General features: G+C 38.4%; 1 protein-coding gene across 15 annotated transcripts in view; it reads left to right on the forward strand.

Moving 5' to 3' along the window:
* TENM3 (teneurin transmembrane protein 3) overlaps positions 1–26,705 on the forward strand; it is a 651,439-nt gene that overhangs the window by 294,214 nt on the left and 330,520 nt on the right. For 4 of the 15 annotated variants that reach the window (XM_054484273.2, XM_063664313.1, XM_054484274.2 and 1 more), the window contains exon 1: positions 1,418–1,619. The exons of 8 other annotated variants lie outside the window; for them this stretch is intronic. Coding sequence is in view for 1 of the 7 variants with exons in the window: in XM_063664310.1 (XP_063520380.1) it covers positions 1,975–1,993 (19 nt within the window). In the remaining 6 variants the exon portion in view is untranslated. 3 more of the 15 variants (XM_063664315.1, XM_063664311.1, XM_063664310.1) reach the window with 3 other exon arrangements.

Genomic DNA, 26,705 nt, shown 5'->3' on the forward strand with positions numbered 1-26,705 from the left:
AATATGTTCAAGAAGATAAAGAAATTACTGTTATTGTTGAATCATGGGAATGAGGAAAGCATTTTGTCTTTACTGAGGAAAGAGGGTGGGGGAAGAGAGAAATTCTAATTGCAGTCTGCTAATCTTACTGATAAATGAAAAGAGAACACTGATCCTTCCTTTCTTAAAGTATTAATTTTTTGGTTTGGGTCTGTATTTAGAAGGTAGTTAAAATATGGAATGAGAGCTGATAAAGATATGTTGTTGATACTGGTATTGTGATGTAAAGTGCTTCTTGTTTTCCTTCTTGTTTCTGTATAAAAATGAGAGGTTTGGAGGGATTGGAAGAAAGCACCGGTGAATCTAAAAATTCACGAACATTCATTCAATTCTCAGTTTAATGGAGGAAGAGGCTGGAGGGGATGGAATGTTCTAGAAGAAAAATTAAAGGAAGGATGTTGGACTGGAAGCAATGCAAAAATAATGATAATAGTGGATCTGGAGGGGAAAAAAGACCATTTTTTATAAAAATTTAAGTGATGCAATATTGAAGTATGTTTTATTTAAAAGTAAAGCTAGTTAGAACACCACATGAGCTATTCCGGATCAGGGCTGTCCAGCCCTGGCATATCATGGAGAGTGGCTCGGGCCACTTGCACACATGCCTTCAGCCCCTGGGACCGTCTTCTCTCCCCGGGTCGCGACACTGACTCGTCAGCGTTAATGGGGGTCCGCGACTGCTGCGGGGACGAGGGCGCAGAGCAGCCCCCGCCACGGGCCGGTCCACCCAGGGGCCGAGAAAGTGGCGGAGAGGCGGCGGCCGAGGCCGAGGGGCGAGCGCGGGCTGAGCTGGTCCCTGCCGCGTTCACGAGCGACACCCACCCCCTCGCTGCGGACGCCCCGCGGGCGCCAGGCTCGGGGCCCTGCGACCGACCCCTCCCGCCCCCGAGGTACCGCCGGGCCCGCCTGGCAGGCAGCGCGTCCCGCGAGCTGGAGGGCCGAGTTTCGCGGGGACGTGGGGCGTGTGGGTGAAGGCGACACCTCGGATGCGGGACGCATGAATGGTGGCAGAGCAGGGGTCGGGGTCCATTCATGGGTTGGGAGAGAGATGCTTTTGTGAGCACGGAAAAGTGGCGCTGCCGGAGAACAGCTCTGTGGCGGGATCAACAGCCGCCCGCGAAGCCCCGCTGGAGAACACGGCCGCTGCCCGGGGCGGCTCGCGAGCGTGCGTGAGTGGAGGGGAGGATGCCGCCCCGCGGGGTCTTCCGAGCGTGCCGGGAGCGGGTTCTCAGTGCAGTTCCCCCGTCTTCGCCGGGGCACGGCTGCTCACAGGCCCCGGCCCGCCTGTGTGGAGCGGGGCGAGGGGGTGAGGCGAGGCGGGGAGGCGGCTGCCGGGCCGGGGCGCTGGGCGCGGGGCTGGCGGGCGGCGGCGGTGGCGGCCCGGCGCGAAGGGGTTAAGCGGCGCACCGCCCCCTCGGCGGCCGGGTGTAAACAGAGGAGCCTCAGCCTATCATGTCTGGCCGCCGCGCGCAGCCCGAGCCCGGAGCCAGGCGCTGTAACACGATACGCTCCAGACCCAGGCAACTTGGCAGCGCCGGGCTCGGTTCCTCACGGCCACAGCGAGGGCGCGCCGCGGCAAGGTGGGTGAGCGGCGGCGGCGGCGGCCTGGGGCGGGCTGGCGGAGCGCGGCTCCCGGTGAGGCTCCCCGCGCGGCAGGGTCGCTCGCTCGCTCCGGGGACCGCGGCGGTGGCGGTGGCGGCGGCGGCTGCGCTCCGCTCGGCTCCGGGGCCGGTGGCTCCGCTTTTCTCCCTTGTGGTGTCGGAATGGGAGGAGGCTCGGCGCGGGTTTGAATCGGTGCGGAGGCAACATTCGCATCTGAGATGAGGTGGCTTTTTAACCCCTGAGGGACCACATTTAAGGATTTCGAAGAGATGGAGGCTGAACTTTCTCGATGACTCTTCGTCACCCGGAGTGGTGCAGGTAGCCGCGGGGAGAATGGAGTCTTTTGTTCCCGGTATTTTTAATTAGATGGATTTTTTTTATGAGTAGTGTACTGTCCTAATCCGTGAGGCAAAGCTGCCTTTTTGCCTGCATTCGGTGACTTTTGCGAATTCGTTGGGAGCCAGTCTTAGCAGTAGTGATTTTGGATAATTTATGTCTGAAATGTGCAAAAATCGGCATTGAGCTTAAATTAATCAGCCCTTCGGTTCAATTAACTAAAATCCATCATACTAATTGCTTAATGGGGGAAAAGGTACAAAATAAGCTTGCTCATTAAAGAGCAGTCTTTTGCCTGCGAAATACGTAGTGTGATTTTTGTCAGGTTTAATAGAGCAGTCTCTCAGAGAAATTCAACTTTGCAGTTGTGCTTCGATGCAGGCTACTCCTGTGCAAAGATAGTTGGAGATGGTTTGGAAAAACTTGTGCTGTATCTATTAAATCATTTGCCATTGATGTGTGTATTTCAATAAAACAAAACAAAGATCTGTGGCAGCTCTGGGAATGAGAAAGTCACATTTTCTCCCTCTCCTGTGCTGGCGTCTCTATCTCTCTGGAATATCTTATAAATGATATGTACAGCTATATGTGCCTGTGTCACAAAGTCATTCTGTCTTCTAAAAGCCTGATATAATCAAATTCAGTGCCTTAAGATGGTGTAGTTGAAGATTTGATCCCCTTCCACTAAAGTGGAAATACTTTCAGTAATTGAAAGCAGATTCACGTCTGGAGTTGTACAAGCCAAGGTTTTCATTTTTAAAATAAACCTTTTGTTCTCTGGTTTTAAATGTTTCAGAGAGCCATCCAAAGACCTCTGTGTGCTAATTGTTAAAGTAGTCCTTAAGAAAGGATTGCAAATACCCAGAGAAGGCATTTTAGAAATCAGCTAACTTAACTAAGCCGAATATTTTAGTGCAGCATGTACTGGTCTGTGCCCCACATTTTTTTTTTTTTTTTTCCAGCGGACTCCCAGGTATTAAAATGCAACTGCAGCGTTCAAAACACTAAACTCCAGGCAGAGGCCATCTGCTATAAGAGGTTAAAAAACTTGAGAAATGTTGGTGTTACCCCATTTTATACTGTGATTTACACAATGTGATGATGAATTTGGGATCCGCTATAAAGTATGTTTAATTTAAAGAGGTGGTGATTATACATTAACTGAGAGACTGAAACTTACAAAAATATGAATGCAGGTGGTTCACCTGGTTCCTTTCTCTCATCTTCAGAGACTAAGTGTTAAAAAGCTTTAAAAAATTGGCTGTGAAAGACTGAAATTAGGGTACATTCTAGACAAAGAGGGAGTCACTTGATCTCATTAGCTGTGAAGACAGAGAAGAATAGTGCTGTATAAGAGCATTACCTTCCTTCTTCAGGACATGATATCTAAAATGAGTTGTTTATGAGGAAAAAGTTAAAAGAGTTGTACTTTTAACAATGACAGTTGACATCAGGAAAAGATAGAAAGGCGCATTCCAAATGTTTTTAATGACTAGTTTCTTAACCTGTTGTATTGATCATTAATAAGATGTGAATGGACGTATTTCCAGAGTATGACATGGCAGTTTGATTTCTTAGAAACTGCTCGGTAGCCCTGCGTTTTACCTTGTTTTCTTGCCTTCTTAGTAGTTTATCATTGCAGCACATTATAATAAATATGAAGTGAATAACTTGGCCGTAATTCAAATGATATTCTTGTTATTATGTAAAAGCCCTCTTTTATTTAAAAAAAAATATTTAAAGTATTCAGCAGATTTTTAATTACCAAGTAAAATCATACTAAATTTTGGCTGTTGCCAAAATTGTCACGTTTCTTAGATATCAGTGGCCTAGTGTGGGGCATAATAGAATTTAATTGTTCTCGAAGATTTAGAAAAAGAAAAGCGACTTCACATGGACTCTTCTACTGATGTCTGAACACTGATTTTCAGTATAATATCCTTGTCTAAACATTTAAACTAAAGCTTTTTGTGGCTTCTATTTACTGTTAGTTTTTATGTTCCTACATATTTTTACTTAGTTAAAGGGGTGCACAGGATCTTCTGTCATCTGGAATAATACATTCAATTTTTCACGGGACTCCTTTCTTTCATAACGTGACAAAGGAGGCACTGTCTAAATACAGTGATCCTGATAATTAATGCTATAAAATAGATTAAAATGCTGTATTTCAGGTATTCATTTCCTTAAAAGGGCCACCAGAACAGCGTTGCTAAGCACCCGTCACTACTGCAAGTAACAGAAAATGACCCAAATTAAAGAACCTGTTCTAAGCTGTATTCTTGCATTTTCTAAAGTTCATTTCAAAAGATTTAACAAGACTCATTCAATTAGTGGGGGAAAAAGATCTGTTTTCAGCTCTGATCAGCAATTAAGAGACTGGGCTTTGGAACATCAGTTCTTTATGTTTATAATTTATTTTGTTTGGTAGGCTTTACTTTAAACAATTGTGAATAAAGATTTTTAACAAGCCACCTTTCTAGCAATCCAGATGTAAATGCTAAATACAGGACAATATATTTGTTTTGAATTTTCATTAAAATGAGCTATTTTATAGTAACTTTTCCTCATTTAAAGAAAGTTTAAATTTTACACTAATATGATATATTAATGCTTTATTATTGATTTCTTACTCTGTGAAAATCTATATGTATACATGCACACATACAGACATATGTAGTTTAAATTAAAGGATGGCTGTAATTATTCTATCTTATCATAGATGTGAGTGCTTTAGCACCTAACACTTGAGAAATAGGATATTCTTCCTTAAGGATGTTTGAATGTTGTGGGAAAATGGTACCATGAAGGAGATAGAGTGGTTTGGTGAAGAAAGTAAATAAATAAATTATTAGGAGCAGAAGTTTTCTTTTTAGATTTTTTTTTTGGCAGGGGGCAGGGGGCGGGGTGATGTGCAGTAAACTGTACCCTTCTGGGTTAGACCAGAACTTCTAAGTATTTGTGGCCAAATGGTTAGATCTTTCAGTGGCCTGGTTCTTAGCTAGTACAACTGCAGTCACAAATAAAAGCCGTGGAACTTTCTGGCAGAGAGAAAGGAATGAAAGGATAAGGGCTATTAGAGGAGTGGGAGAGAGGAGGAGCAGGATGGTTCCCAAAGGTTCAGATAAGGATCATTAGTGAAATTTTTGCTACATCACTTTGATCTAGACAAATCTAAAGCATGTAAATATGGATTTTAAGTTATGAATGATAAGTGCTATTTTGGCTATAATCACGTGAAGTGATTCATATCCAGAAACATTGGCTATTTTAAAGCCCAGATAACACACTTCTTTATTCTAAAAGAGATGTTTTGCATTAGATATTTATTATGCTTAGATTTATCAATTTGGTGTTACAGATACCTCTAGCAATAGATAATATGCAATGAATAAAATTTGTGTAACTCTTGTTGGAGTTTTGTCTAAGATGAAAAGTTATTCTAATACTCATTTTTGCATAAGGCCTTTTGACCTGAATTGAGTTCTCTTGTTGGGTATTTAGAATGCGTTGTCTTCTGATATGTCCAAGTTTGGTTTTCCCTATAAAAAAAACAATGTGTGTACTATAGAGATTATTTTTGTATGTATATATATATATGTATACATATATAGCAGGTTTGAAAGGATGATATTTTCATATTTAAGAAACCAGTTGTTTTACAATTGTTGTTTTATTCATTGATTTTTGTTACAAACCCAGCTGTTCAGTTAAAATCCTATGTATTTAAGTTTTGAAATGTCTACTCTTAATTTTTACTGTTGAAAGTAAAAATTTTACTATTGGCAGTTGTTTTACAAGTTGAAAACAACTATCTTTTTGGTTTCCCAGAAACAGTTTATGCCGTAGATGTTATGTTGGTATGATGGTAAATTCATTTTACAAGGGAGGAATAATAATTGAAAAGTACACACAGGTATTTGTGGGCATATCACATTTAAATAATAGTTAAATTTGGGAAATGACATAATATAGTATTTAAAAGAAAAATAGAGTTTCTCTCTTAAATGTTATTATTCCCCTCACTTAATATTAAATAGTGTTTGACATAAATGTCTTGTTTTGTACATTAAGGAGGCAGAATATATTACAAAATGTAACAGAATGACTAATATGGAACTAACATAAAAAACACTTTAGTCTTTTGTGGTTATATATATCAACTTAAAATTTGTAAAAAATTAAAACAATGTGTGAAAGTTTCAATGAATTGTTTTCATCCTGGTTTGTGCAGAGCACCTTTTTTTCCTTAGCCTTAAACTGCAGGGAGAGAGAGGGCCTGCTGTCTAGAGACCTGTAAAATGTAATCTGGATCTCTTTTTATGCCTTTTCTTTTAAATAAAACAAAATTACCTTATATAACAAATTTAACATTGTTAACCTTTTATAATTATTTAACCATTATTTCATTTTACCTTCTGCTTCAAAGTTGTACATTAGCGGAGTAGACACCTGGCTGTGCTCTGAAAAGTTTATTTGGCTTTCAGTTCCTGTGATAGTAGGGGCAGTACATCTCCTTAATTATCTTTGTTCAGGGAAATGCTGAAAGGCCAGGGTAGTTAAACAAGGCCATTTGGATTTGTGAGGTCGAAGTCAGATGCAAGGAAAGTGGTTAAATGCATTATCATCTTATTGAGCCCATCATCAATAAAGTGACCTTGATGGAGGTGGAAAAAGCCATTTGGCTATTTTATGACAGCCACCCCTGCTTGTTTTATCACTTACACATTTTTACATATGGCTTTATCACATTCTTTTCGTTTTCAAATATTATTTCCTCTGATTGTAGATCATCAGAATGAAGGTGAAAATTAAAATTAGTTTCTTTTTAATGATAGAGTTTCTTTCCTAAGTGTGTTTCATACATCGATTTATATGGAAATACCCCTTCATTAAAAAGGTGATCAGGTTAGCTGACCATTCTGTATTTGCTTTTAAGGGTCTTTTAATGATGATGATTAGTCTTTTTGCAAAGAAGCTGCAATTCTGCTACTTTTCAAATTGTTTTTAAGCTAGTAAGAGAAAAGACTTGCCGACCTTGATTTTAGCAGTGGGAATAATGTTTGTTTTAACAAGTGCCTAAGTATGTTTACTTGAAAGTTACTCAAGTTTTAGTAGTTCTATTGCTGCTGTTCTGGAGTCATCACTTCCCTTATGAAGTTAAAACAAAGCCATAAGATTTATAGTTTATATTTCTTAACTTTATGGCCAAGATTTTCCTTGTGATGTATTTTATATCAACTCCAATAAAATGGCATTCTTGCTTAAATGTTTGAACAAGTATTGTTCCATAAGAGGAAGAGTTTTATTAAATGCAGTGCAAGATCTAATGTTTTTGGAAACCCCAGTTAAAGCAATTAAGTGCTGCATACAAGATTTTTGTTTTCCTAGGCAAAGCTGTGAAACATTACTGATTGGAGTTTAGCGTATGCTTCACTTTATACTGAATTCTCTTTTATTACAATTAATGGGAGCTAAGTATAAATCTTTTTATCAAATGAAAGAAAAAAATGGCCCATTATCAAAATACCTAAAATAATATTTCAGACTTTATTGGAGATATCTCCTTATCATCATGCTATGAATTATGTAACAACAAAATCTCAGGGACTTAAGATCACCAAAAACAGTTCATTCAGGAAAGAGTCACGTTTTCTTGATCAGAAAGGACTTATTCGTTTAAGAATCATTTATTTAAAGAACAAATTGGATCAAAAGGTATTTAAAATGAAGTATAAACTCTCTCATTCCCTCACTCTGTTCCCACCATCAGGGCCCAAATTCAAGCTCTCTTCTGCTCTCCTTAGACTAAGCTTTCCATTTGGGTTGCCCTGCCTTCTGCCTGTCTTTTCTTTAATCCAGCCTCCACACTGTCATCACAGTTGTCATTCTCAATTGTGTTTTATCAGACCCTTGGTGATCATACCTTACCCTCCACTGCTCTTCCACTCCCACCTTCGCACCAGTATTTCGCTGGTCGGTGCTGCCTGTGCCCCTTCCTTGCATCTCACAGAGCTTCCAAGAGCTGACTTGCATGGTATTTCTTTTTTTTTTTTTTTTTTTTTTTTGAGACCGAGTCTCACTAGGTTGCCTAGGCTGGAGTGCAGTGGCATGATCTTGCCTCACTGCAGCCTCCACCTCCCAGGTTCAAGCGATTCTCCTGCCTCAGCCTCCAGAGTAGCTGGGATTACAGGTGTGTGCCAACACACCCAGCTAATTTTGTGTATTTTAGTAGAGACAGGGTCTCACCATGTTGGCCAGGCTGGTCTCGAACTCCTGACCTCAGGTGATCCACGCACCTCAGCCTCCCAAAGTGCTGGGATGACAGGCGTGAGCCGCTGCACCCGGCCTCGCACAGCATTTCTTGTGGCTCCTCCTCTCATGCTTCCCTAGCACCTGATTCTTATTTCTGTGAGCACTTCACACAGTATCCTGTGGCCATTTGTGTACATTTCTGTCTCCCCCACTAGGAGGACAAGTTCTTTCAGAAAACCACTTTGTCTCATTCATCCTTACATCCCAGCACTAAGCATGATGCTAAGAAAATAGTTATTCTATAAGTCTTGAATGCTTATTGGATGAGTACACTAAATATAATTTAATTTTGTGGTGATGGAAGGTCATTACAAACATCAGTTATTTTATTATTCTGTGTGAAAATATAATCGTTTACATAGGAGCTGATGAGGCTGAGTATCCCTGTCTAACTGGCCCGGCCATGCTGTCAGCTTTCACTTCTTACAGCTCTGTCGTCAAACAACACAGATTATTTTGTTGTTATTATTGTAATTTATGCATGAAATAAGAACAGAAAGGTTCTGAGTAAAGACTCAGAGCTAATTTCATTAACTTCATTAGTTTTGGCTTCTCTGAAGACCTTTTGGCTTAATGCCTGCATTTCTTTGCATTTTCTGTTGGGTGAGCTAAGTTCCGATAGGTGTTAGGTGTTTAGGTGAAGCAAAATGTTAATTTCCACAATGAAAAGAAGTTCATTGAAGCCTAACAGTAAATTTGAATAAGAAAAAAATGTTAACTTACATGTACAGTTAACTTGAAATGTATATACATTGATAAAGATACTCATGATTGTAATTTTTTTAAAACTGGTAAACATCATATCTAATGCAACTCTCTTTGGATGACTAAAATAGGGAAGAGATAATCTTTAAGATGATAATTTAGAACAAGAATCAGTACACCTTCCATGATTGTGTTACCAGAAGATTAATAGGTGAGGAATGCTGGAAGGACTGACAAACGTTTTGCTGTCGAGAGATTTACAGGTGAGGAGTACTAGAAGAAGAGGAAAAGAAACTCCATATTTCTGCTCTCTTGCTCCATCTTCATCTACCTTAAGAACAAAAACAGCTGGGCCAGGCATGGTGGCTCATGCCTGTAATCCCAGCACGTTGGGAGGCCAAGGCAGGTGGATCACCTCAGGTCAGGAGTTCAAGACCAGCCTGGCCAACATGGAGAAACCCCGTCTTTACTAAAAATACAAACAAATTAGCCGGGCGTGGTGGCGTGCGCCTGTAATCCCAGCTACTCGGGAGGCTGAGGCAGGAGACTCTCTTGCACCCGGGAGGCGGAGGTCGCAGTGAGCCGAGATTGTGCCACTGTACTCCAACCTGGGTAACAGAGCAAGACTCTGTCTCCCAAAAAAAAAAAAAAAAAGGACAAAAACCCCACAATACTCTACAATACTCTAAAAACCAATTTTACTTTCTCCTGAGAAAATGAATAGAATTAGAGACTTTTAGAACTGAAGATAATCTTCAAAATTATGGAATCCAGACTGGACATTTTGTAAAAAGAGAAGCCAAGGTCTAATAATAGCTGACATTTATTATTTACTGAAAGATAAGCATCTGTGTTAAACCCGTTATATATGATTTCATCTCATCTTCAGAACAACTCATGAAATTAAATACTTTTATGATCTCTAGTTTAAAGATATGGAAACTAAGTCATAGAACAGTTAAGTTGGTTGTTAGTGAGAGGTTTGGATCCAGACATGCAAATACCTAAATCAGGTATATCTTTTTTTTTTTTTTTTTCTTGTGGCTAGGGCTTGTCTCGATACCTAGGCTGGAGTGCATTGGCATGAACACGGCTCACCACAGCCTCCAACTCCTAGGCACAAGTGATCCTCCCACCTCAGCCTTGCCAATGGCTGGGACCACAGGTGTGTGCCACCATGCCCAGCTAATTTTTTAAATATTGTTTTATAGAAAAAGGGTCCCACCATATTGCCTAGGCTAGTCTCCGAGCTCCTTGGCTCACGCAATCCTCCTGCCTCGGCCTCCTAAGTGTTGGATTACAGGCGCGAGCCACCATGCCCGGCCTGTCTTTCTTCATTACTGAATTCTGCATCCAGTGCAGTTGTCAAATTAGGTTTTGTTTTGATTTTAGTCCTAAATTTTGCTTTACATGTAAGTTCTATTTCCTATTCTAGAATAGAAATACGATATCAGTCTATAACTTTTCATAAACATTGTAACCATTGGATGTTACAAACATTCTCATATTTGCTCAAGGCAAATCATTTAATTTATCAGCAAGTGCTTATTGAGGCAATATATGTTTTGTATTGTTCTCCTGTTTTTGTTTTTAATTCAGATTTTTTTAATGAGGTGGTATCATCTATGGTATAGCTAATGTCCACTCTCTGATTAATATCTAGCAATGATTAGCATCATTGATTTGAAAATTAGTAGATTATGCTTTTATTGACATTTCTATTCCCCATTAAATGGCTTGTTTATTTAATTGATGGCTAATGTTTTTACTATTAAAGGCTATTAACACATCAGAATGGTTTTTATTGAACCTGGCAAAATGATAAATTATGTTTGTGTTTACTCCTTTGTGCCTAAGGCTAATTTATTGGTGGTCTTTTTATAGTTTTGGTCAGCTAAAACCTTCCGGTTAAGAAGTCGAGTAAATTAGCAAACTTACCTGGTGGTGTGAACTTGGAAAAGTCGCTGGACTTTTCTGGATTGCTACCTGTAAAAGGAGGGAAGTGAACCAGATCAATGATTTTGAACAGCGTAGCTTCTTGTAGAAGTTCTGTAGTTTCTTCAATTCTCTGATTCAGAATTCTTAAAGAAAAAATCAAACTAAAGTGGTAATAAAACATAGTGTGAACAAATAAAATAGATACTAAATGTTTACATTTGCCACTGGGTTAGCTTATTTTTACATACGTGTCCTGCTTTCTTTGTGTATATATTTGTACTTTTTGTGGTATTTTGGTGAATGCAGCTTGCCTAAGGAATAAGGAGTGACAGCATCCTCTGCAGAGAAATCCTAGGAAAAAAGGAGTATGCTTACTCACCAGCTTCCAGGGAAATGGTTGTGCTATGGACTGCATATGCCTGCCACTTTTGGTATTTGGTCGTAACAGAGATTCTAAAAATGAAGGGGGTTGTCCTCATCATGAATAGATTCTTACTTTTCCAATGTTCCGTTATAGTACCATTAACCAAACTTTTTTGAAACTACTTTTTTGAAATTGCGTTTATTTCCAAGTCACAGATAAAAATAGTTCTTGTTATTATAGGCATTCCTCATTTTGATGAAATACCAATTTAACTAGTTTGATTGCTTGCCTTCCTTCACAGGCTTGACTAACCAGCATTTCAAAAAAAATAGATCTATTCCTGGAGAGTATTTACCACAGTTAATTATATTCAGAAAAAAATAATGCTAAAAGCCTGTGAGGCCTTTTCAAAAGAGAAATTTCTCAGTATTATATTGAGAAATGACTTCGTCTTCTGAAAAAGGCAACAACTCCTATGTTGACCACTTTGAAAGCAATAGTATTCATCTCGGTGAATTCTGGAGTTTTTAATAGTTGGGTGACAAAACATTATAGCCCTTTCACGTGTCATGATTAAGGGCTGAACCAGAATGGTGTCTTTAATGCGTAGAACAATTAAATTTTGGAATTCAGAATCTAAGGCTTTATACATCAGTTATTTTTAATGTGCAATTGTTTGTTTTAAACAAGATTGATGGCCTTTTTTAAACTATGAAGGTCTGTGAATGTATGATAATATGTTTGATTTCTTTTAAAGTATATTTAAATTTCATGCATATTACATTTCATACAAAGGCAGAGCTCAGTCTTCACTTCTGTGCTTCCAGTTAGGAATAGGAGATTCAAAGTACAAAGTCTTTCAAAAATTGAAAAAAAACGTTATTTGCTTTCATGCTCAGATATCGGTATAAACACCCGATTTATTCAAATACTTGTTTATCTATTAATATTAGTCATTAATACTGATTAATATTTTAGTTTTTCAGGAGCTGGGCGTCAGAATTGTAAACTTAAAGTATTTGTCTTACCTCAGTTGAGGCAGAATGAATAGAATTAAATACTCAAGATTTTAAAAATATATTTATTAAAAAAGAAAGTCGATAGTATCTTTTCAGTTAAAAATAACCTCCTTGTGTATTTTTTGTAAAATTCATCTCCAGCCCCCATTTCCAGGACTATCTCAATTAGCAATAAGGGGATGTCTACTTCTAAATGCCTGTGGTGTACTTGAAATTCTAACGAGGTACCTTGTTGGAAGGAGACCACTTGAAGATTTTATTAATCTCTGCAGTGTGAAAATGAAAACACTCTGAAACAAGACAACTAGTTCTAAATTCTGATAAAACAATAGATCATCATCATGACCCTAGGACAGAGTATGTAAAAATTGAATTAAGAAAGGTACATTTGAAACAGTATACTGAATTATTTATCTATGTCTTAAGCTCACATAGAATATAATTCTGTGTATATTAGACTTATCTGTTTAAGATAGTTTATTTTTTATGAGTTAGCCTTAATCTGATGAGATGACAATGTCTCAGAGCCTCATTCACTTGGTACCAGAATATATGTACGTCACAAAAATAAACCTGCTTCTATCACAGGGGAAAATATTTGGGCTGGCAAGCTGAAGTACACAGTAAATGTACTAGAGTTGTGTAAGTGAGAAAATATATACCAGCTATACACTAGTGGTTGCCTATGAAAGGATGGAAAGAGAAAATGAAGGAGAGAGAAGAGAGGGGTGATAGTGGTGGTTAGCTGTCTCTAAATTTTATTTTTTTAAATAAAGCGGGATATCTAATGTAAACAACGGTCTATGGCATTATTTCATATGCTATTTAACACACAACCCCTACTTCTCATAAATGTAAGAGCACAAACCCATTTATATATTTCTGTGATGTTATTAACTAGTATTGCACTTTATTTCTTTTTAAAATGATACTTAACCCAGTAATCACTGAATTTTAGTTGTACTTAGTCATGATTAGTGTAAAAATGTTTTTCTATAAAATAAGAATTAATAGGTAATATTTAACTACAGTGTATTTTAGGAATTTACTAATTTCTTAAGGAAAATTAATTCATAAATTTAAAAAGGGAATTTACTCAGCATTTGTTGAAAACCTACTATTTGCTACCTAGTAAGCACTTTATCATCCTATTCATAATCATATAATTTTGAGTCCATTTAGACTAATTTCTTTTCACTTACGTAGTCAATCCATAATCAAGAACTACTGACTCTAAAAACCAGATATTTTTGGATCTATTTATTATAGTGCAGTCACAATCATAATTTATAATCTCTTCATTCACTTTCCTGCCTTAAACTTTTCTTTTTAATCCAAAAAGGCAGATTATCTTGCTTGGGCATCACCTGATCTTTTCTCGCCCCTGCTCAGAAAGTCGGTGTCATATCAAGAAGATGCTTGAGTCTGACTGAAGTACAGGTAGGCTTATGGACAAGTAACAGGAGGCTTTTCAGGTAGAGAGGCACGTGAGCAAGTTTTAAAAGGTGGAATATGAAAAGTGTATTTGAGAAAATATCAAATGACCTACTTCGAGCATGAAGTTCACGAAAGAGAATTTTGGAAATTAAGGCTAGAAAAGTGGGTTGGAACCAGAACATGGAGGACCATGAATTTCAGATCAAAACGTTTAAATGTGCCTTTGGGATCCCTGGGAATTTAGCATAGAAAACAGTCACACAGTATTACAGTGTGTTTGGGGGAAGATCTCTCTGGTAGATGCTGTTAGATGAATTATAAAAGCAAGGTAGTATTAATAGAAGTAGAGAAACCCGTTTGGACTTTTCCTACTATTACTGTCAATTCATGACTTCTTAAACTTATTAAGAACAGTTTACCAAAGTAAACTTCACAAAGGCAGGGGACTTCTGTTCACTCTGGTATCTTCAGAGCCTAGAACAGTGCCTGGCCCTGGTTGATGTTCAGCGGGTACTTGTTGAATTGAATGAATGAGACCGAGAAAGACCAAGTGACTGTTTTGAATTCACACAGCTAAGATAGGGACAGATCCAGGCCTAAAAATTGCACTCCCAGTTTGCTGTTTTCTTGACATGCTAGGCTGTCATACAGGTCATTACCATTAGCGTGGCTTTTTCTTTGTCAACTCCTGTCAACTTTTATCCTAAATTCTTCTGAATTCTTTTTTTTTTTTTTCTTTTGATACGGAGTCTTGCTCTGTCACCCAGGCTGGAGTGCAGTGGCGCGATCTCGGCTCACTGCAAGCTTCGCCCCCTGAGTTCACGCCATTCTCCTGCCTCAGCCTCCCGAGTAGCTGGGACTACAGGCGACCGCCACTACGGCCGGCTAATTTTTTGTATATTTTAGTAGAGACGGGGTTTCACCGTGTTAGCCAGGATGGTCTCGATCTCCTGACCTCGTGATCCACCCACCTCAGCCTCCCAAAGTGCTGGGAATACAGGCTTGAGCCACCACGCCCGGCCTTCTGAATTCTTCTTGCAAGTGATTGCAAACTGCCTCATATCTTACATACTCATTACAGCCTCCTCTGAGCTTTTTTTTTTTTTTTTTTTCAAATTGAGACAGGGTCTCTGTCATCCAGCCTGGAGTACAGTGGTGCAATCATAGCTTACTGTAACCTTTAACTCCTAGGCTATAAGGATCCTCCTGCCTCAGCCTCAGTCGGGCGCACACACTACCACACCTGGCCAATTTTTAAATTTTCAGTAAAGACTGAGTCTCACTACATTGCCCAAGGCTGGTCTCAAACTCCTGGGCTCAAGCAGTCCTCCCACCTCAACCTCCCAGAGTGCTGGGATTACAGGCATGAGCCACTGCTCCCGGCCTGGGCTCTTAATAGGTTGCTTTTATCTACAGACTTAATGGGTTGAATTGTTTATTGTTACTTTTTTCAGATGGTAAATCCCAGGTCAGAGACTGTCTTCTGCTTGTTTTATTTTTCAGTAGCCCTCCTCTCTGAACAACCCCACTCAGGATGCCTTTGAGTGCAGAAGCTAGTTGACTGATTGCCCAGCCTCCAAGTCCGTCTTTTAGTTCAAGTTCTTAAGGCATTACAAATATACAGTTAAAACTGTTTTCGTCAGATTGGTAAAGGACCACTTAAAATTTACTTGATATGGCCGGGCGTGGTGGCTCACGCCTGTAATCCCAACACTTTAGGAGGCCGAGGCGGGCGGATCACCTGAGGTCAGGAGTTGGAGACCAGGCTGGCCAACATGGTGAAACCCTGACTCTACTAAAAATACAAAAATTAGCTGGGCGTGGTGGTGGGCGCCTGTGATCCCAGCTACTTGGGAGGCTGAGGCAGGAGAATCACTAGAACCTGGGAGGCAGAGGTTGCAGTGAGCTGAGACTGCACCACTGCACTCCAGCCTGAGTGACAGGGTGAGACTCCATCTCAAAAAAAAAGGAAAAATTTACTTGATATTTTTGTAATACTGATCACTCTGTATAGGCAGGGCATTGGTTCCAGGACTCCCCTGCTCACACACCAAAATCCGTGTATACTAAAGGCCTGCAGTCATCCTGCACAACCCACATCTAGTCAGCCCTCCCTGTGTGCAGGTTCTGCATCCCATAATTTTGATCTGCGTTTGGTTGAAACAATCCTCATGTACATGGTCCCAGCTGGTTCAAGCCTGTGTTGTTCAAGGGTCAACTGTAGTTGAAACAAATAGAAAAATGAAAATTTTAATTTTTTTTAAGCTCTCTACTAAGTAATAGTCTTGTGAGCCTAAATTATTTATCATTTTGCAATTTAAAAGAGAAAAAAAATTCGGTGTTACTCTGTTTGATTCTGTGAGATCACCTTGAAATAAGATACCACGTAATGAGAACTATTGTGTGAAACCATTACAAAAACTGTGAGATGGCCGCTATCATTTATTGTATAGATTTTACCTAGTAAGATCATTAGTCAGTGTGTTGCTCCATTTCAGTAGAAAAGTGCAATGGGTGCAATACTTTAGACCATGTAGTATCACTTTTTTTTTTTTTTTTTTTTTTGAGATGGAATCTCTCTCTGTCACCCAGGCTGGCGTGCAGTGGTGTGATCTCGGCTCACTGCAAACTCCGCCTCCCGAGTTCAAGCGATTTGAATTGAGTAGCTTGGGATTACAGGCACCTGCCACTGCGCCTGGCTAATTTTTTTTTTTTTTTTTTTTTTTTTTTGAGACCGAGTTTTGTTCTTGTTGCCCAGGCTGGAGTGCAGTGGCGCAATCTCGGCTCACTGCAACCTCTGCCTCCTGGGTTCAAGTGATTCTCCTGCCTCAGCCTTCCGAGTAGCTGGGATTACAGGCGTGCGCCACCATGCCTGGCTAATTTTGTATTTTAAGTAGAGATGGGGTTTCTCCATGTTGGTCAGGCTGGTCTCGAACTCCGACCTCAGGTGATCCACCCGCCTCGGCCTCCCAAAGTGCTGGGATTACAGGTGTGAGCCACCGCTCCCAGCCGTAGTATCACTTTTGTGTGTATTTTGTTATAATTTCTTTCCCTGAAAAAAAATTATTCATTAAATGTAACAGAGGCTCTTATTAAGATTAATACAATAGTAAGTAATAAATGCTTTTAAATAGACCAAGAAATTGCCACACTTTTATAAACATATATAATTGTTAATGAATCATTAACCTTCTTTAAATTTAGAGATGTTTCCCTCACAGTTGAAAGGAGAAAAGCTAAAAATACTGTATTAATGATATAGTGACTTTCTCTACAATATGAACTATTCAGCTGTGAGTCAAAGAAGTCTTGATATTGTTATAACTTATCAGATTTAACATTAAAAAATTATACAGTACTTTTTTTTTTGAGACAGAATCTCACTCTGTCACCCAGGCTGGAGCACAGTGGTTCAATCTCGGCTCACTGCAACCTCCGCCTCCCAGGTTCAAGTGATTCTCCTGCCTCAGCCTCCCGAGTAGCTGGGATTACAGGCGCCTGCCACCACACACAGCTAATTTTTGTATTTTTAGTAGAGACAGGGTTCCGCCATGTTGGCCAGCCTGATCTCCAACTCCTGACCTCAGGTGATCCGCCCGCCTCTGCCTCCCAAAGTGCTGGGATTACAGGCGTGAGCCACCACACCCGGCCTGTACAATACTTTTAATCTCAAAATGAATTAAAAATACTATAGTGTGAACTAGGTTTATATTAAATATGACAGTAGTATGTAGTTCTGGAAGGTATCAATTTAGTATTTTAAAGGTTATGAAATCACAAAATAAAAATTTTTAGGCTTTTCATGCTATAGAAAGAGATGATATCAGAGAAATATGTTTATGTTTTCTGTGAGATAGGTTCTGTGAGAGAACCATAGTTCTGTATTGTATTGGTTTTTACTTATAACCTGTTACCTTATAAACTGTTGTTTTGTACATAATAAATAAGACTAATATACTTTTTTTCTTATTCAGTTAGAAGCTTTTTAAATATGTCCCTTCTCACCCCCTAATGATCAGTATTCCCTTCCTGTGTTCATTCTTTTGGTGTTTACTCCTGAATTAACCAGGTTTTAGTCTTTAAAGGTCCTTTGGTATATTATAGAAACAACTTCTGTGATAATGTCATTGAGATACTTTTTGCAGAGTGGGGCAGCGGAAGGGTATATGGATTAATAACTCTTAAGAGAGTTGCATAAAATAATTTCTCAACCTACTGAAGTTAGTTTCTAGTAATGTCTTTCTTAAGGAAAGAGTTTGAGCACAGTAAAATAAATGTTTGCACTGGTTTTATATAAATCACTAAGATAAAACATTAAAATGGTCAGAATGCTTGTGTCCTCCTAAAATTTGTATGTTGAAACCTAATCCTCATTGGGAGGGTATGAGGAGCTTGGAACCTTGGGAGATGATTAGGTCCCGAGGACTTCAGGAAGGGGACTGGTCCATGATGAAAAAGGAGGCTCCTTTGCCCCGGCTGCTGTGTGGAGACTCAGGGAGCACACGGCTGTGTCTGAATGAGGAAACGTGCCTTAGTAGACACTGAATCTCCTGGCACCTTGAATGTGGATTTCCAGCCCGTTAGAACTGTGAGATAAAAATTTCTGTTGTTTGTAACCCACCCCGTTTATGGAATTTTTTTTATAGCAGCCCGATCTAAAATATGGGGCAAATAAATAAATGATTTTGCCAAAGTCTTAGGGAATTAGAAATCACTCCCCCCAGCTATTTATAAAAAGAGTATACTGCTAGAGTCTTCAATTCAATTTAATAAGTATTTACTGAGTACCTACTACGTTTCTGACATCGGTGCTTTATTATTAATAATATAAGATACAGGAAATTCACTACTATGTACAGTGTAGTAAGAAAGTAAAAGCAACAGTTTTTATAATACTGTAACTCATATAATTTAATAAATATTGACCAATTGCATATAAAATAAAATGTCTTTAAAGTTTTTTTAGTTTTAAAATTTTTATTGAGAATGTTTTCTTCTATTTTTTTAATATAAGAGGCCAAAGTACACCCAAGTCTCATTTCTCTATTAAGCTTGACTAAACGTAGATAAACCTGAACTATTATTGAAGGCTGAAACCAAAGTACGTTATGGTTTATTAGGCTGTTAGGCTGATGGATTAGTTTAAACCTCAATGTAAATCACCAAAGAATACATGAAGACAAAACAAAAGCACTGTATGGGTGCAAGAAAGATGTAATTCTTCATTCACTGGGTTTTTATGCATTTAAGAGTATAATTGTTCCCTAGGGCTCCCGTAATGAGTTGCTCAGTCTGAGTGGCTTAAAACAACAGAATTGTAGTATCACAGTTTTAGAGGCTAGACATCCAAAATCAGGGTGTCGACACAGCCGTGCTTCCTCTGAGGACTCTAGGGAAGAATCCTCCCCTGCTTCTTCCAACTTCTGATTGCCCAGACATTCTTTGGCTTGTACCTGCATCATTTTACCTCCATTTTCATGTGGACTTCTTTCTTCTGTGTCTCTGTGAGGCTCAGATGATCCTCCCACCTCAGCCTCCCAGGTAGCTGGGACTGCAGGTGTGTGCCACCACACCTGGCTAATTTTTTTATATTTTTTGTGGAGGCAGGGTCTCCCTATATTGCTCAGGCTGGTCTCGAACTCCTGGGCTCAAAGCGATCCTCCTGCCTTGGCCTCTCAAAGTGCTGGGATTACAGATGTGAGCCAGTTTCCAGCCTCTGCGTGTCCATTTATCTTATAAGAACCCTGTCTTTGGATTTAGAGCTGCTCTAATCCAAAATGACTTCATCTTAACCAATTATACGCCAAGGACCGTATTTCCAAATAACGTCACATTCTGAGCTTCTTGGTGGCCACAAATTTTGAGGACACGCTTTCCAACTTACTGCAGAGGAAAAGGATACAAGAAGGTAAAAAATGCTTCTCTTTGCTGTCTTCAGTTTTTTTTTTTTTTCCTTTCCCATTCCTTAGGGGGTTTAGATACGTTAGAATTGAGCATTCTTGCCTTCACACTCCTATTCTTTAAAGATATTTTATCTGCCAAAACTGACTTATGTTTCTTTTCTCCCAAGAGTCTCACATTATGGGAAGTGCTAGTAAGCCAGCCATAGAATTTTGAATGTTTGCTATTCAATCATAGGGGAAATTAAAATTTAGTTTTTATGCTTTTTTTATTTCAGAATTTTAAAAACTAGAAACAAAAATTCTGGAGACTGCCATACTCTAGTTGTGGCACTCAAAATGTAGTTATAAACTTTCTGGTGGTAAATTAAGCATCTTAGAGTATCCTAGTTATTAGTTATAATAAACTTTATGTGAGTATGGTCTGTTGCCTCAATTTCTCTTTAAGGTTTAAACTTACAAACTATTTTTAATGTAAAAGAGAAATGATATAAGTGAACTTTATGATTGTCAACAAAGCTTATTTATAATTTATTTTGAAAATTATCTTTGGCTTTCAGTTTTAAGTGGCAAAACTGATACCATAAATACCAAAACTGATATCCATAAATATCCATAAAGTATATTTTAATAAACACATGACATATTTATCTGTAAGAATGAAGAGATATCTAGGCCAGGAATTTGAAGAGGTTTGTCATCATCTTTCAAGACAATAAATGATATACTGGGATCTAAAGTGTTATGTTCCCAAGGAGTGATGCATGAGATCCTTTTCTGAGAGCAGCTATTGCTTAATTAGATATGGGAAAGCCCTTTCAGGGAAGTGGACTTAAGGAGGCCACAGAGAAGAGAAAGCCTGAGGCACACGCTGTGTCTGGCCTAGAATTCCACTTTGGGTCACTCCTGCCAGTAGGAGAGTCTATATGTGAACTATAATGACATGGAGTATAGTTTAAACCCATCTTTATGAACACGCACCCTGTAAAGATCCATTCTGGTAATTAGAGTGTTAGAGTGGTTTATGCCTTTTTAGGGGAGCAAGATAGAGGTGGAGAATGGGAAGGGGTTCTGAATCAGGGACTTCAATCTGATATTTCGTAATGTTTATAGATGGGTGTCATCTACTGAGATTCCTCATTCAGGCATAAGAGAATGTCCTCCTTTCCTCAGGTTGCACAGGAAGAGGAGAAAGAAGGGGTGATGATCTTACCTATGAAACTTAAATTCATAATAATATGAATAGGCATTACATTTATGAAAACCTTTTGCCAGTTTAAAAATGTTTTAGGCCGGGCATGGTGGCTCATGCCTGTAATCCCAGCACTTGGGGAGTCTGAGGTGGGAGGATCGCTTGAGCCCAGGAGTTTGAGACCAACCTGGGTAATGTAGGGGAGACTCTGTCTCTACAAAAAAATGCAAACTATTAAAAAGGCGTTACATAACAAAAGTTACTTTGTTAACTTGTTTTCATACAAAATTAGGATGCTCCTAATATATATATATTTGACAGTGGTCAGATTTCTGCTGTGGGTGGGGCTGTGTGGTTTAAGCACAAGGTAAGGTATATATGCTGTGCTGGATGCCAGAAGACATGAGTCCTGATCTGTGCTCAGCTGCCAACTACATGACTTGGGCTGGATAACAAAACCCTAACAGACGCCTCAAAGACCTTCAAAAGCAATGGTTTGGATTTTTTTCAGTTCTGAAATTCTTCCATTATCCTTTTATTTAAACTAACACATAACATCTGCATTTCAAGTGTCTGTTAGTATTGACCAGAATTGTATTCTTTGTCTACTACTACATGGAAATTTTCCTGATGATGAAAATAAAACATTCCTTTGTTATGATCTGCTTTTTTAGTTCCGTTGATTTGTTTAGCAGAATAGCAGCTTGGCATCATACTACTTTTAGGAGATTTTCCTTCAATACTATGTTAGGCTCTGTACCCATAAGTTCTTTCATTATTTTTCAGGAGTCTTCAAGTAAATTGAAAATAAAAAAATCCTGTGTGCTTGTGTGTGTGTGTGTGTGTGTGTGTGTGTGTGTGTGCATGTTGATTAGGCTATTAACATCGTGTCTTCTTTTTTCCAATACTAATGATCACTAATTTATCTATATTTTGAACTATTGGCCAGTTACTCTGAGTTAAAGAAAAAATTAATCTCTATATGGATTTAAAACAAAGATCAGTATATCAATGACGATGAGATGATTTTAGGATCTTTTTTACTTAGCCAGAAGGGTCATCAACTGATTTTTGAAAGTTATGTTTGTTTGTGCATCTCCAATGGAAACATTATTTATGATTAGTTTATTTTTATTCTTAAGTATTCTTGATAAGCATCTCAGTGTCTGCCTGAATGAATTTGAAAAGCTAAAACAAGCTGAGATTTCATGTCTCTGTTTTTAGTGTTAGTCTCTGCTATCATATGCCCCAATTTCATAATTTTATTGTAATAAAATTAAAGCATTAATTGCTGCATTTTTAGTTCACCTAATTCATATTTCATATATTAAAGTTCAAAAGAGTTATATATAACTGTAGATATAGAAGGACTTAACCAAGATCATGAGGAAATGAAGACTCAAAGAAGTGAAGAGATTTAGGCCAAGCACAGTGGCTCATGCTTGCAATCCCAACACTTTGGGAGGCCGAGGCAGGTGGATCACTTGAGGTCAGGAGTTCAAGACCAGCCTTGTCAACATGGCGAAACCCTGTCTCAATTAAAAATGCAAAAAATTAGCCAGGCATGGTGGCGCTCACCTGTAGTCCCAGGTACTCAAGAGGCTGAGGCAGGAGAATCGCTTGAACCTGGGAGGCGGAGGTCGCAGTGAGCGGAGATCACGCCACTGCACTCCAGCTTGGGCAACAGCGTGAGACTCTGTCTCAAAAAAAAAAAAAGAGAACTAGAAGCCAGCTTTCTGGGTTCTTACCCAGTATTCTCTCCATTATACCAATAGTTTGTTAAAATAATGGCATTTGCTTTAGAGAAATTAAAGTAGCTTTCTAGTCTGTGTGATATCTATGTAAAATCCTGTTTTATAACATAAATGTAAACAATGATTTTAATGATTTTTTTTCTATTGTCTCAGATATCCCAGGACATCTGGAAGAGTTCCTATAAATTTTAATTTTTTAATTACAAAATATCCAGCGGGGACAGGGCCATTTTAGAAATGAGTAATAGAATCATAGAGTTAGAAAGAATCCCAAGTGACCGTGAATGCTAACTTGTCCCTTGGGTAAGGTCATCATTTAAAAAAGTACAAAACCATTTTATATGCTGTAGGAACTGGCTTAATACTAGGCCCCTAAAGTCGTTTATCTGTTTGTACTGTCCTAAGCAAGTCATTTATTAACTAGTGAAAATAATATGTAAGTGTTCTGTTATAAATGTGATGATCAAAAACTATAGTAAACAGAGAAAGGCAACCCCTAATTTATATAAACCTGTATTTTAAAAGTTTGTTTATAATTCAGAAAGTATTTTCTCACAATACCTTAGTTTCCCAGGGTAATCCATACATTCTTTTTAACCCACAGTTTAACATAAGAATGATAAGAAGGACCATCCCGAAATTCTTGTTCTCAGTTCTAGTTCTGAATGCCAAGAACACAGCTCCTTTGGTTAAGCATCTGGACTTCAACCTGACCATTTGCACTAGACCATAGAACAGGATGTATGTAGATAATTTCAAAATGAGGAAAGGACAGGGAAAAACATACATTAATGGCTGCTAAGAGAAGAGAAAAGGGTCATATCCTTGGTTACTCTTTGCCAAAAATAAAAATAAAACACATTGTAAGGACCACCATGCTTTTGAGCCCCTGTAGACACCAGGCAAGGATTTGCCACAGGACATTTGTGTCAGTTAGGGTGTATCCGTTATGTAGAAAGCTCTAAAACTTCACCATGGGAATGTGGGAATGGGTCTGTTCTGAGACCTTTTCAATGTTGTAGGTCATTAGAGAACTAGCCTCAAACCAAAACTCTCCATGATTCCCAGGTAAATTGCAACACATTTAGTTGCATAGCCCTGAAACTTTTCCATTTGAATAAAACAATTACCGGGTGTTCAGGAAATTAGGTTTGTTGCAATATTTTAAGTGATTTAAATGAAGATCAGTATTATTTTTTAGTATAGAAATCTTCTAGTAAAAGAGTTTACCACATCCGTCAATGTGAATACAATTATATTTGCCTCGAATTTTATTTGCATTTGTTTTTCTGCCTATTTTCTTGTGGAAATTTTAATGAGCAGTGAAATGACCGAAAGCTGGGCCACGGGGAGGAAAATAAAGATAATCTAAAACATGTTTAATTATCCTCAGCATAATAAACACTTCACTGTAATAGGGATAATGCAAGAACATTCAGATTATCTAAACACATTTAAAAATGGCCTTCCAGTGTTAGGAGTATAAGTATGCCACTGTGAATTGTGTCTGTATGATGAACTTTCTTACACAGTCATGTGTTGCCTAAGACATGGATACAGTCTAAGAAAATCTCATTGTTAGGTGCTGTCATTGTAGCGCTACAATCACTGAGTGTACTTACACAAACCAAGATGGTATAGCCTACTGCATCCTTAGGCTGTATGGTATAGCCTGTTACTCGTAGGCTGCAAACCTGTACAGCAGAGTACTCTACTGAATACCGTAGGCAGTTGTAGCACAATGGTGTGTATTGGTGTATCTAAGCAGAAAAGATACAGTAAAAATATAATAATATAATCTTATGAGACCAGCATCATCATATATGTGGTTCATCATTGAAATGTTATGTGGCACATGCCTCTGTGTGTGTGTGTGTGTGTGTGTGTGTGTGTGTGTGTGTGTGTCCGTAAGTATATGTTTATAAGTATAACATGTATAAATGCTTTTACTTATAAAGTAATTATAAAATAAATATATCATGTAATAGTATACTTAAGAAATAATCCTAGATGAATAGATTATTTAAGCACTATTCCTTAGGATATCACAGTACATCATATGTCTTCACCTGTTTTCTTAAAAATTGTACTCAGAAGTCAACTTTTATTTTAAAACCTCATTAAATCATCCTTATAAGCAAAGGTAATTAAGATGGTGTCATTTCATTTTAGTGAGTTATATTTCTCTGGACTCTCCCTCTGTCACTATTTCCAATTAGAATTTCTCTAAAAGTGACAAGAGTGGTTAATTTTAATTACTAAAGATACCGAGGGGGAAATTTGTTGAGTGGACTCCTGAATTTCAAGGAATTTTTGTCTTGCGAGTAAATTATAGAGCAGAGGCTATAAATTAGTTCTCCATTCTTTTTAGACCTTGAACTTTTTATTATTCTGCCTAGATGTAACTGTAACTTCCATTTTCTCATCTTAAAGTTTGCAAATTTATGTTCTCTATATTTCTTTCTTGATTAGCAAAAGGTCTCTGTCTTACATATTTTTCAAACCTTACCTTCTCAGTTTACTAATTTGTAATTCCTACTCTAATCTTTATTAATCCCCTTCTTTTTCTTAGACATAATTATGGCTATTAGTATGCTGCTAAATGCAACTTTGTCCCCATTCCATGTGTAGGTGTTCTTTTTAAAATTATTCTGTGTACATTTTGTGATTGAATATTTTATTTTCTAGACATTTTGATTTTTACTATTTAAAACTTTCTAGGTTTAATTCATTGATAACAGAAAATGTGGCTTGGATATGTAAGCTTTTTAAAGATTTATTAGGGTTTTCTTTGCCTCTTACATAGTGATCTTCAAACTTTTTGCTTACATACTCACTAAAAGAATTTGATAAACTCAATACCCTCCCACACATTTTAAAGTTGAAGTCAAATACTTTTCATCACAAGTAAAAATAATTGCAAAGGATTAATTTCCAGTATATGACAAATATTGATATTTTAAATAAATTGTTATATCACAATTTTTTTTTAAGAGAGTCTTGTTCTGTTGCTAGGCTGGAGTGCAATGGCATGATCATAGCTCGTTACAGCTTTGACCTCCTGGGATCAAGCTGTCCTCTCACCTCAGCCTCCCAAGTAGCTAGGACTAAAGGAGCATGCCATCATGCCCAGTTAATTGTATCATTTTGTTGTTGTTGTAGAGACAGAGCCTTGCTATGTTGTTCAGGCTGGTCTGGAACTGCTGGCCTCTATTACATCATGACTATTCAGTGTCCATTAATAATTATAAATAAATACTATATGCTCTGCCAATCAGATGCTCACCATCAGGTATTTATTAATAATTTACGAAACTCCTCAACACTAGAATATTTTACATTATTTCTTCTCTTTGAAATTTGTATTTTCATTCCACATTTCCTGGAATATTTTAATATAATATACCTTTATTCTTGAAATTCCTTTATTGTTCAACTTACTGAACTCTTCTGCAACAAACACAGCCATATATATATTTGAAAAATGTCTATGGCTTCAAGGTCCTAAGAGATAGAAACAAAGATCTTCTTTGAATTTCAGAAACAAATGATCTTCTTTGAGTTTCAAATACTGTTATAATCTGTACACACTTGATCCAAAACCAAATATGTACGCTGTAATAAAAAATTATTGTTTATAAAAACTGTCTGGGCACGGTGGCTCATGCCTGTAATCCCAGCACTTTGGGAGGCCAAAGCGGGTGGATCACGAAGTCAGGAGATCGAGACCATGCTGGCTAACACAGTGAAACCCCATCTCTACTAAAAATACAAAAAATTAGCTGGGCGTTGTGGCAGGTGCCTGTAGTCCCAGCTACTCGGGATGCTGAGGCAGGCGAATGGCATGCACTGGGGAGGCGGAGCTTGCAGTGAGGCGGAGCTTGCAGTGAGCCGAGATCGCGCCACTGCACTCCAGCCTGGGCGACAGAGCGAAACTCCATCTAAAAAAAAAAAAAAAAAAAAAAAATTTGTGGCCAGGCACTGTGGCTCAGCAATTTTGGAGGCCGAGATGGGAGGATGCTTAAGACCAGGGGTTTGGGCAACATACGAGACCCTGTCTCTACAAAAAATAAGAATATTAGCCAGGTGTGTTGGCACTGCCTG

Source organism: Pongo pygmaeus, chromosome 3, assembly GCF_028885625.2.
Source record: "Pongo pygmaeus isolate AG05252 chromosome 3, NHGRI_mPonPyg2-v2.0_pri, whole genome shotgun sequence".
Lineage (NCBI taxonomy): Eukaryota > Metazoa > Chordata > Mammalia > Primates > Hominidae > Pongo > Pongo pygmaeus.